The sequence below is a fragment of the Anomaloglossus baeobatrachus genome, chromosome 4, assembly GCF_048569485.1.
Source record: "Anomaloglossus baeobatrachus isolate aAnoBae1 chromosome 4, aAnoBae1.hap1, whole genome shotgun sequence".
In the NCBI taxonomy this organism is placed as follows: Eukaryota; Metazoa; Chordata; class Amphibia; order Anura; family Aromobatidae; genus Anomaloglossus; species Anomaloglossus baeobatrachus.
Window position 1 is genome coordinate 88,620,564 of NC_134356.1, and position 13,086 is coordinate 88,633,649.

At 44.9% G+C, this 13,086-nt stretch overlaps 1 protein-coding gene across 2 annotated transcripts in view; it reads left to right on the forward strand.

The window, feature by feature from the left end:
• Positions 1-13,086, forward strand: part of MACROH2A1 (macroH2A.1 histone) — a 120,045-nt gene that overhangs the window by 24,062 nt on the left and 82,897 nt on the right. For both annotated transcript variants that reach the window (XM_075344456.1, XM_075344457.1), the window contains exons 3-4: positions 2,577-2,683; positions 9,991-10,188. In XM_075344456.1, the coding sequence (XP_075200571.1) occupies positions 2,577-2,683; positions 9,991-10,188 (305 nt within the window). The remainder of the gene's footprint in view (positions 1-2,576; positions 2,684-9,990; positions 10,189-13,086) is intronic.

Here is a 13,086-nt window from a genome sequence, read left to right on the forward strand (position 1 = left end):
GTGTGACTTGTATTCATACCTCCTGTACTGTGTGCCTTATATGATTTGTCTGGAGGCTGTTAGTACACTCTCTGCAGCCCTTGACAGATGTTTTATTCTTTTATGGTGGCAGTCCACCTTTTATCCGCATATCTAATAAATGTTATATTTTAGGAGTTTTTCCTTGTCTTGACCCCATTTTTGCTATATATTACTCTCTTGAATTTAAGGGGATTTCATTAAGGTTTTTGCTATTTGACACTGTTATGGGGGTAACGTCCCCATATTCTCTAACTAAGGTACCCCATCCTGGTAATGATCTTCCTGCCTTGTATATGATCCCCATCCTTGTATATATGTCCCTGTCCCTCATCCTGATAAATACCCCCATCCTGCTATATAACCCCATCATGCTATATGGCCCGCATCCTGTGACACACAAAATAAACATTTATACTCCCCTTCCCTCACTCCCCTGCAGCATCGCTCGCCCGGTACATGCACATTAAACCAAGCTGCTGGGAGGAAATTAACTTTAATCCTCCCGGCAGCGTTCGGGCGCAGGTTCCAGTCACCGCTCTTCGTATGGATTGCGTCCGCTGTAACCGCGCCCCTTGCACTGACTAACAGACACTCAGCATTAAAACCAGCTGTCAGTCAGTGTGGGGACGTGGCTACAGCCGCCACTCTCCAGACACACAGCGGTGACTGATCCCATGCTGGTGCCACCCCCATGACTAAAACCAGGACACTGCCGGACTGAATAAAGTTCTTCTTCTCCTCCCAGGAGCGGGGCTTAATGTGCAGAAGCCGGGCAGATTTAGAATGCTATTAACTGCAGATTAACCACATATCTGCAGGTTAATAGCATTTTTTCCACGTGACAGGTTCCTTATAAGTCCATCAAATTCAACCCATAGCCTAACCTGTTAATGCAGAGGAAGGCAAAAACCCAATGGGGCAGACAGTAATCTCCATAGTAGGGGAAAACATTTGTTCCTGACTCCATACACTGCATTCAAACTAGTTCCCTGGATCAATGCCCCATCATAGTCTAGTGAATATATCCTGGAATATCATATTTTTCAAGAAAGGCATCCAGGTCTCTTGAATTTTAGTAATGAATGAACCATTACAACATCATGCGGCAGAGAGTTCCATAGTCTCACTGCTCTTACAGTAAAGAATCTGCGCCTGTGATTATGATTAAGCCTCCTTTCCTCTAACTGTAGTGGATGCCCCCGTGTTCCTGATGCAGGCATAGGTATAAAAAGATCATTAGAGAGAGAGAGCTCTGTCCTGTCCCCTCATATATTTGTACATTGTAATAATCGCCCCTAAGGCTATGTGCCCACGGGGAAAGTGGCCTGTGGATATATCCGCAGGAGCTTCCAGAAAACCGCAGCACAGCTTTGTCTGTTTTCATGCTGCAGTTTTATTGCGGAATGTCCTGCGGATATGCTGTGGGCATTCTGCATTGAGGATACAGTACCATGGCTTGGGCACTGCATCCTCAATGCAGAACAAGTGCTGAGTGATCGGGGAGTTCATACTTGACTCCATCACGCAGCACTTCTCTCCGGCCGTGTCTGTCTGCACTGTGCAGGAATGGGTGGGCAGACCTGAACTAGCTCTGGCTGTCACATGACCGGAGCTCATGCAGGCCTCGCCCTCCACCTCCTGCTCCTGGCTCCACCGCGCTCCTCTGCACTGGAGGAAGTGACTCCGGTGTCTTCTATCAAGGCAGGTAAGTATAGGATCGTGCGGAGAAATCCGCAGGAATAATTCACATGCTGCAGTTTTTTCCGCAGGGAAATTCGCATTATTTCCGCTGTGGAAAAAAACGCAGCATGGGCACAGCACTCCACAAATGCCATAGAAATGGCTGGGGACTCGCTGTACTGCGAATTTTTGAAAAATCTGTGGAATTTCCGCAAAAAAATCGCAGCAAATTCAGCGAATTTTCCACAACGTGGGCACATAGCCTTAGACTTCATTTTTGCAAACTGAATAACCCCATGTGTAATAACATCTTGTATTGCAGTCCACCATCCAATCAATCCATTAATAACCTTGGTTGCTCTTCTCTGCACCCGCTGTAGCTCAGCTATATACTGCTTATATACTGGAGACCAAAACTGTGTACAATATTCTAAGTGTGGTCACACTAGGGACTTGTATTGGGCTAAAACTATCTTCTTCCCTTGAGCCTCTTTTAATGCATCCCATTATTTCATTAGCCTTGGCAGCAGCTGCCTGACACTGGTCAGTAAAGTTGAGTTTGCGTCCCGCCCATACACCCAAGTCTTTCAGTGACAGTTTTACCCATTTGTTCCCGTGGATCCTCATTTACATAGTGATTTAAAATTTACTTTCTCAGAAAAAGAAAATGTAGTTGCCTCCAGAAGGTGTAATATCACTTGTATGTTAGCAGGCCACCTAGCAGTGTTATTAGATTGGTGACCCTAACCCTGACAGGTTCTCTAGATCCCTACTTTGCCTACATAGGAAGCTTGCAGTAATGACTACTATATGTCCTAATGGGCACATGGAGGGGCGCTGTCCTGATGGTCCTTTATATATTCTTTGTGTTTCAGCGGAAATACTGGAATTGGCTGGAAATGCTGCAAGAGATAATAAAAAGGGAAGAGTCACACCCAGACACATTCTCCTGGCAATAGCAAATGATGAAGAATTGAATCAGGTGAGTAACCACCAAGGTGCCTGAGGTTTAACCCTTCGCACATTGTACATGCATGTACAGTGGGGTAAATAGGTGTTTGATACACTACCGATTTTGCTAGTTTTCCCACCTACAAACAATGGAGAGGTCTGTAATTTTTGTGGTAGGTACATTTCTACTGCGACAGACAGAATCACCCCCAAAAATCTAGAGTTTCAGATTGTGTGATATATAAAGAATTAATTTGCATTTTATTGCCTGAAATAAGTATTTGATCACCTACCAACCAGCAAGAATTCTGGCTCTCACAGACCCAATTTTTTTAAATTTTTCTTTAAGAAGCCTCCTACTCTGCACTCATTACCAGTATTAATTGCACCTGTTTTTATCTTGTCTACACAATCAATCACTCCCCAATCTCTCCACCATGGCCAAGACCAAACAGCTGTCTAAGGACATCAGGGACAAAATTGTAGATCTGCACAAGCTGGGACAATACAGGACAATAGGCAAGCAGCTTGGTGAGAAGACAACAACAGTTGCCACAATTATTTGAAGATGGAAGAAACACAAGATAACTGTTAATCTTACTTGGTCTGGGCCTCTGTGGAAGATCTCGCCTCGTGGGGTAAGGATGATTTTGAGAAAGGTCAGGAATCAGCCCAGAACTACACGGGAGGACCTGGTCAATGACCTGAAAAGAGCTGGGACCACAGTCTCAAAACTTACCATTACTAACACATTTCACCGCCATGGATTAAAATCCTGCAGGGAATACAAGGTCCCCCTGCTCACAGCAGCACATGCCCAGGCCTGTATAAAGTTCATCAATGACCATCTGGATGATCCAGAGGACGCATGGGAGAAGGTCATATGGTCAGATGAGACCAAATTATAAATTTTTGGTATCAACTTCGCTCGCCGTGTTTGTAGGAAGAAGGATGAGTACAACCCCAAGAACACTGTCCCAACGTGAAGCAGGGAGTGGAAACCACATACCCTGGGGGTTATTTTCTGCAAAGTTTACATGACGACTGCACCGTTTGGAAGGGAGGTTGGATAAGGTCATATATCGCAAGATTTTGGCCAACAACCTCCTTCCCTCAGTAAGAGTATTGAAGATGGTTCATGGCTGGGTCTTCCAGCATAACAATGACCCAAAACACACAGTCAGCGCAACTAAGGACGGGCTCTATAAGAAGCATTTCAAAGTCCTGGCGTGGTCTAGACAGTCTCCAGATCTGAACCCAACAGAAGTCTTTGGAGGGAGCTGGAACTCAATGTTGCCCAGTGACAACCCCGAAACCTGAAAGATCTGGAGAAGATCTGTATGGAGGAGTGGGCCAAACTCCCAGCTGCAGTGAATGCAAACCTGGTCAAGAACTACAGGAAACGTCTGACCTCTGTAATTGCAAACAAAAGTTTCTGTACCAAATATTAAATTCTGTTTTTCTATTGTTTCAAATAGTTAATTCATGTAATAAAATAAAAATTAATCATTTAAAAATCAGACCATGTGATTTCTCTGTATTTTCTTCTATTCTGTCACAGTTGACGTGTACCTATGATAAAATTGCAGACCTTTCCATTCTATGTAGGTGGGAAAACTTGCAAAATTGGCAGTGTATCCAACACTTATTTTCCCCACTGTACGTGTACATGCATTAGGACAGTCACGTATGCTCACAGGTTTCTGTAGACAATGCTGATACATGTGCAGGGTTACTTGCTGGAGCACGGCCACTACCTCACCTGAGCGTCCAAATACTGTCAGTGAAAAAACGTACAGTGTACGGGACCAATGTTATTCAATGGGGCAGTGCAGATGACCAGTGTTCGCTTTACAGAACGAATCTGTATGGGGGTGTAAGGGCCCAGATGTTCCCTGCTATCCACCCCCACACAGTATCCACAGCTGATGGACAGTCCACAGACACGGTCTTGGGGATAACAGTTGCTTTAATATAGCAGGAACAAAGCAAATCAATACGGAATATATGTTTCACAGTCTCTCGTGGGTAGGCCACGGCAAATACAGCTTGGAGTTGAATGCTGAAGTGCAATTAGGGTACTGGAGGTTTAAGTGCACGATTTGTATCAGAATTAATACTGGTATGCTTTAGGTTCAGAGTCTCTTGAGTTTAGAGGGTAGATATGATAAGATTGTACAGACCTGGAGTCCTGGGGTTGATTTCACTGCTAGTTCAGACATGTACTTGTAAGCAAATGAAGACAGTTGCCCAGCGTGCTACGGGGAGCGGACGGCTGGTGCGTGGACAATGGCATGAAAGCCACTAATATTGCAGTGGGGCGGGAGACCCTCAAACTTCCCCAATCTGCGTGCAGTAGGGTCTGGTATATAGTCAGTATGCCCTACTGTCTGAAGAGATGCACAATGTCAGGATAGGAAGCCTTCAGCATATTGGCTGTAAAAATCAGGAAATGATGAAATTCTAGGAGGAGTCTTGTGGTGAAGAGATTCTCCACATAATGTCTTCCCTCAGAGGAGACTCAGCCAGAACCAGCTCATTCCAGTTGTTTCTAGACAGAGGCTGGAGAATAGCTCCACCTACTGAGCCATGTGACCAAGAACTAGCCAATAGGATAACACCCAATGAACAGTTCAGATTCTTACAGTTTTCACCAGTAGATGGTGCTAGAACACAACAAATGAAAAATGCTTTACTTATAACATATAGCATAATATTACATATAAGTAAATGTACTTAAAGAAACAGACACAATCTGGACCGGGCCACTACAGGGGAAAAATCACAGCATGCACTCATTTTTTTCCATTTGTCCGGTAAAGTCTATGGGTGCACACAAATAAATCGGATGCTCTACAGAGCCACTGCGTAGCATCCCCTTTTTTTTTTTTTTTTTTAACGCGTAAATTAAGCAATGCTCACAGCTTCCGATCAGTATGTGTGATTGGTCTGACTCCCCCGATCCTTGTGTCTTTATGTAACATGGATCAAACATACGTATGTGTCCGTGCACATGCCTGACCACTGTTCACTTCTATGGGGCAGCATTGCTCACGTGTGACCTCATAAATGACGGAGATGACATGCATGCCCACTACTTGTTTCAGAACCCCTGTTAATGGCATTGGTGGGGTTCCAGCGGTCAGACCCGAAGCTGTGCATTTATCATCTATGCTGTTCATAGGACAACCCCTTTAACTCATCCTTTCCTTTTTCATGACCCAGAACACTTAACAGAACAGGGCATGCTGGGATGTGTAGTGCATATCACCTGTGCCAGTCAGCTTTGTAAACATGATATAGAACAATATGTAGGCACACATCATCTAGAATGATTTTTGCTTTTCTGTATTCAGTTTTTCCTGATATATACCTTTTTTTTTCTTCAGGATAGCTCATTAATTGATTTCTTTATATAAAGAAATCCATATTTTTGAGTAGTGAACATTTCCTCTTGTCAGTGCACAGTACGGTGACCACTAGATGGCGATGTTGTATTAGTTCTCATCATGATATACTTTGATTTTATTTGATTAGTGATTTACAAAATGAAATATTTAGAAGGACCAGAAATATTATCATTTCCCATCCGATCACTATTCACAGGTCATTGTAGAGTCTCTGCGATCACAGCAGTCTTATGTATTAATCCTATGTCAAGACTTACATTTAAAGGGAACCTGTCAGCAGATTTGGGGCCTATGAGCTGCAGCCACCACCACCGGGCTCTTATATACAGCATTCTAACATGCTGTATATAAGAGCCCAGGCCGCTGTGAGAACATAAAAAACACTTTATAATACTTACCTAACGGTCATATGGGCGTCTCCGTTGTCCGGTGCTGGCTCCTCCTCTTTCAGACATCTTCATCCTCGTTCTGAAGCCTGTGTTCATGACGCGTCTACGTCATACACACTTGCCGATCCTGCGCAGGCGCACTACAATACTTGGCTCTGCCCTGCTCAGGGCAGATCAAAGTGCGCCTGCGCAGGACCTGAATGCCGGCAAGTGTGTGACGTTGGATGTAACATTGGACGCGTCCTGCACCGCGGCTAGAGAAGGAGGATGAAGATTGACGAAAGAGCCGACACCGGAGAACAGAGACGCTTATATGGCCCACCGCACGACCGTTGGGTAAGTATTATAAAGTGATTTTTACATTCTACACAGCGGCCTGGGCTCTTATATACAGCATGTTAGAATGTGTATATAAGAGCCCTGGCCGCAGCTTATAGGCCAAAAAAGTGGTGACAGGTTCCCTTTAAGATCTTATCTGATGCCCAAATTAGACTATATGTGCACCTGTAAATCTTTTTTAAAGGGATTGTGATAAATAATAGAGCGCTAATAAAACTGTTCCTGTGTCCTGATGTCTGTGCAGGACAATGCAGGAGCTTTGTGCATCACAAAGTCTAAAGGGGGCTTTACACGGTAGCGATATTGCTAGCAATTTCTAGCGATATCTAGCGTGTAAGTACCCGCCCCCGTCGCGCATGCGATTGTTTGTGATCGCTGCCGTAGTGAACATTATCGCTACGGCAGCGTCACACATACTTACCTGGTCGGCGGCATCGCTGTGACTGCCGAACAATCCCTCCTTCAAGGGGGAGGGACGTTCGGCATCACAGCGACGTCACCGCAACGTCACTAAGCGGCCAGCCAATCAAAGCGGAGGGGCGGAGATGAGCAGGACGTAACATCCCGCCCACCTCCTTCCTTCCGCATTGTGGCCGGCGGCAGGTAAGGAGACGGTCCTCGCTCCTGCAGTGTCACACATAGCGATGTGTGCTGCCGCATGACCGATGAACAACATGGATAAACAACCCTTACCGATTTTTGAGTTTGGGACGACCTCTCCATGGTGAACGATTTTCACCATTTTTGAGGTCGCTTAAGGTCGCTGGTCAGTGTCACACGCTGCGATATCGTTAATGACGCCGGATGTGCGTAACTAACAACGTGACCCATACGATAAAACATTAACGATATCGTAGTGTGTAAAGCCCCCTTAAGACCTCAGACTCCCAAGACTTGGATAAGGGTGACTAATATAATTAAAGGGGTATTCCCATCTCCAAAATCCTGTCCCAATATGTAGTAGGCAAGGTAATAATAATATTAGGAAATACCTCCAATTAGAAATGTAGTATAGTTCTCGCTGTCTCTTACCTCATGTGCAGGGCATTGCAACTTAGGTATCCATGGTTACATCCACTCATATAGTGTCAGTTAGTTGCTCGTGGTCATAACCATGCAATGCCCTGCACATGAGGTACGAGATATATCTATACAGCCATATGAAAACTTTTGGGCACCCCTATTAATGTTAACCTTTTTTCTTTATAACAGATTGTTTTTTTGCAACAGCTACTTCAGTTTCATATATCTAATAACTGATGGACTCAACTCAGTATCAGCAGATTCTTGACAATAATGTGCAAGAATCAGTGACGAAGTTGAAGTTACACAGGGGATGGATATTTCAGCAAGACAATCATCCAAAACACCGCTCCAAATCTACTCAGGAATTCATGCAGAGGAACAATTACAATGTTCTGTAATGGCCATCCCAGTCCCCAGACCTGAATATCATTGAAAATCTGTGGGATGATTTGAAGCGTGCTGTCCATGCTCTGCGACCATCAAACTTAACTGAGCTGGAATTGTTTTGTAAACAGGAATGGTGAAATATACCTTCATCCAGGATCCAGGAACTCATTAAAAGCTACAGGAAGCGACTAGAGGCTGTTATTTTTGCAAAAGGAGGATCTACAAAATATTAATGTCACTTTTTTATGTTGAGGTGCCCATACTTTTGCACCGGTCAAATTTTGTTTAAATGCGGATTGCACGTTTTCTGTTAGTACAATAAACCTCATTTCAATCCAGAAATATTACTCAATCCATCAGTTATTAGATATATGAAACTGAAATAGCTGTTGCAAAAACCCAAATTGTTATAAAGAAAAAAGGTTAACATTAATAGGGGTGCCCAAACTTTTTCATATGACTATCAGGAGAGCTATACTACATTTGTAATTGGAGGTATTTGCTCATAATATTATTATGCCTACTACATATTGATATAGGATCTTGGAGATGGGAATACCTCCTTATGGCCCCCATACAGATTAGACTAACATCAGTGGCTTCCTGCTGATGTTGACGGTTTCAGCCGACAGTCTTTGTTTTGGGGCTCCGATAGATGATGTTAGAAGTGATAACGATCCGGCATTTCAGTCTGCTGTTCCTTATCTTCTCCCAGTGGAGTCTGATAGCGGCTCTCTAATGGAGAACACCGAAGCGTTCGGCTCAGCAAGCTCTCCTGTATATGGAAGAGACGGCCTTGACAGCTGCCGGGAGGACGATCAGCCGAACTCTCCCTTGTTCAACATCCATCTAAAGTGTAAGGCCAGGGCCATACGGGGATTACTGCAATCCCCTCGCATGACACTCGGCGCACGCTGGCAGTACAGCAGAGCCAAGTGTGATGCGAGTATCTCTGCGACTGAGGTCCGATTGTGCGAGCGAACCTCAGCTGCGGAGGGTAGGGCCAGCGCTGAGGAGGGGCAGGAGGGATTTATCTCCCTCTCTCCTGCGTAGCCGGCTATTGCCATTCTCGCTCTGCACTCGCATTACACCGGTGTTCCGTGAGTGCAGTGCGATCTTTCTCTCGCCCCATAGGCTTGAATGGGTGCGAGAGAAAGAGTCTCGCATTACAATAGCAGCATGCTGCGATTGTTTTCTCGGTCCGATTGGGGCTGAGAAAATAATCGCTCATGGGTGCTGACACACGGGCTAATATTGGTCCAAGTGCGATGTTTTATCGCACTCCACTCGCACTGTTTTTGTCACCGTGTGTTTTAGGCCTAAGTGGCCTTTAGAGTCTCTCCAATGATGATTGAAAACAATGTGTTTGGCCATACTCATAATATAGGAGTAGTCTTTTGGAACTAGTAGTCTAGTTACATAGGTTGAAAAAAGACCTAGGTCCATCTTGTTCAACCTTCCTCCACCAATTCTACATTGTGTCATTTTACAACTGACCATCTTGTGTACTGAGGAAATCATCCAGTTGTGTGTGTGTGTGTATGTATATGTATGTATATGTATGTATATGTATATATATATGTGTGTATGTAATATATATATATATATATATATATGTAATATATATATATATATATATATATATATATATATATATATATATATATATATATATATGTGTAATATATATATTTATATTTATTATTTTATTATTTTATTTTTTTTTTTGTCTTCACCTGGTTAACAAGGATGAATTTGATACAAATTTAACCTAAATGTATTTTTAGTTGCTAAAAGGTGTCACAATAGCAAGTGGTGGTGTGCTACCAAATATTCACCCTGAACTGCTGGCAAAGAAGCGGGGAACCAAAGGAAAACTGGAAGCTATTATCACACCTCCATCAGCAAAGAAGGCCAAAACCACATCGTCCAAAAAGTCTACAGCAAAAAAGCCAGGCGCCAAAAAGGGGGTGAGGAAACCCAAGGTGCGTTACTTATATTTCTGTTCTAATGATGGAAGTCAATTAGTTACAAATAAATAATCCCAAGTATCTAAATATTAGTTGTACAGTGCTGTGCAAAACTATTAGGCATGTGTGGCAATAATGCTGTAAAATAAGAATGTGTTAATAGTTTATTTTTAACAGAATAGAAAGTGAATGAACCAAAGAGAATCAATATTTGGTGTCGCCACCCTTCACTTGAAAATCATCTTCAGTTCTTCGAAATACGTTTTGTACACCGTGTTTTAAGGAACTTGGCACAGAGATTGTTCTAAACATATTGGAGGACTAACCACAGATCTTCTGTTTACGAGGCTTTTGCAGATCATTCTGTCTCCATGTAATCCCTCACAAACTCCATGATGTTGAGAACAGGGCTCTGTGGGGGCCAAATCGTCCGTTTCATGTTCCCTTGCTCTTCTTTATGCTGAAGATAGTTTGTAACGAGAATAGTTTTTGGTACTTCATCTCAGAACAGGATTTTATAAGCAAAGAGATTCTTAAACTAACCATGCTAACTTAGATTGAGTACAGCCGTTCTGTCATTATCAAAGAATTGAGTGCAGCCCAGCTGAAAGCTGTCCACGCCCACACCCGACTCTCAATAGAGATTGTGCATTGACTGTGAGGTGTCAATCACAGCAGGAGGCATGCTGGACAACCTGGCAAGAGATTTCCTAGTCCTCTAATGTTAATCACAGGGTGACAAACCCTTTTAGTTTAGGTAAATAATAGCTCACACACAGATAAGAGAAGCAAAGTTGTTTTTTCTTCTTTAACCCTTGCAGTATGCTGTCCTCAGCTTACATTGCAAAATTCTGACTGATTAATACCATTGGCTGTATGTTTGGGGCCGTTGTTCTGCAGCACAATAAATTTGTAGCTAATCAGATGCCGCCTTGATGGTATTGCATATTGGATACACATCGGCCTGTATTTCTCAGCGTTGTGGACACTAAGAAATGGCATCCAATGTGCCTAATTACAATTATCGGAAAACTGTGCCCAGAAGTGGTCTGTATGGCATAATTGCAGTCATATCTTCATCATAGAATCAAGGACAAGTGACTCAACTCTGCACAAGACAAATATATCTCTACTTTTGTAGACATCCTTGTATACATGTCATGAGCGGGTGCTAGTTCCAACATGGGGACAAATACATGTCGGAATAATTTAGTTGGTACTGCAATATTAACCCTTGAAATTATACGGGCTATATAGCTCTAAGGCTATGTGCGCACTAGAAAATGGACTTTTCTTAAAGGGAACCTGTCACCAGGATAAGCCAATGCTTATCTGTATCATTCCCGGTACCTAGTACCCAGCTTTCCCTGGTGCCGGGAATGATACAGATAAGCATTGGCCAGCGCCTGCACATAAAGGTAGAGGCAGAGCTAAATGCACAGACACGAGATTATGGGCGGGTACAAGGATGACGCTGTGAGGTCATACACAGTGCCACCCATAATCTCGCGCCTTCAACTACATCACCGGCGCTCATGTGAGGGAAACTTTATGCTCAGCCGTGCGATAATGGCACAGTGAAATGCGCCTGCACGAGACTCCAGCAGCGTGGGGCGGCATCATCCATGTAAATCATGACTGGGGGACGGCGAACAGCGGCAGGAGGGGGGACAGGAGCCGAATTGGAGCCCGCCCATCTGGCCAACAAACTCATTTGTATAGGAAACGGTAAGATTTTATAAAGTTCTTTTAGGGGTCTGCAAGGGGGGCAGCAACAAGGTGCACCTTCCTAGAATGCAGCCCAGGAGCTCCAGAAGGTGATACTTTTGGTTTAATAGGGAAAAAACTGGTGAGTGGTTCCCTTTAAGAAAAATCCGCACCCGCGTTTTTGCTGCGGTTTGCCGCGTTTTTTTTCCACGGGTTGTGTCTCTGCGTTTTTTCTTTGTCGCTCCATTGGGAGACCCAGACAATTGGGTGTATAGCTACTGCCTCCGGAGGCCACACAAAGTATTACACTTTAAAAAGTGTAACCCCTCCCCTCTGCCTATACACCCTCCCGTGCATCACGGGCCCATCAGTTTTTAGCTTTGTGTTGAAGGAGGCACACATGCACACAATGCTCCACATTTTAGTCAGCAGCAGCTGCTGACTATTTCGGATGGAAGAAAAGAGGGCCCTTAACAGGGCCCCCGGCATGCTCCCTGCTCACCCCACTGAGTCGGCGGTGTTGTTCAGGTTGAGGTACCCATTGCGGGTACAGAGGCTGGAGCCCACATGCCGCTTTCCTTCCCCATCCCTTAGGGGCTCTGGGTGAAGTGGGATCCTAACCGGTCATCCAGACACTAGGACCGGGCTCCCTCCGCAGCCCCTGGTGGTATCTGCCGGACAGGAGACTGAGTATCGTCAGGGACAAGGCCCTGCAACTACAGGTACTCTGTGTCCCCTTTGGGACGGTGCATGGAGCACCTGGGCCTCAGACGCTGCAGCGCCTGCAGTGTTTGTTTTTTGTCCGGGACTACCGCGCCGGCCATGCCTGCTTGTCGGCCGCGGTTTCTACTTTAGTCCCCGGCTTTTGCGGCCTAGTACATTAAACGCCCGCCCACGGGCCTGCCAGTCAGGGGCAAGGGCGGGACGGTCGGGCTGACGCCGACAGTGAGGGCTGGAGCACACATAGCTGTCCTCCTCCCCCCTCACTATTCCCTATGGGGCACCAGATTCCCGCACTTTTGTAAGTCCGCCCACGGCTCCCTCCTCCCCTGTGAACGCCGACAGCCATGTTTTAACATATCCTGCCGGTGGAGGACGTCTGGCTGCAGCTCTGGGAGACCCGAGGCAGAAAGGGAATCTGGTGGCCACACACCGCTGGAGCGGTTGGTAAGCCACACCGGTTACCGGTGCTGGTCCCCCTGGGGT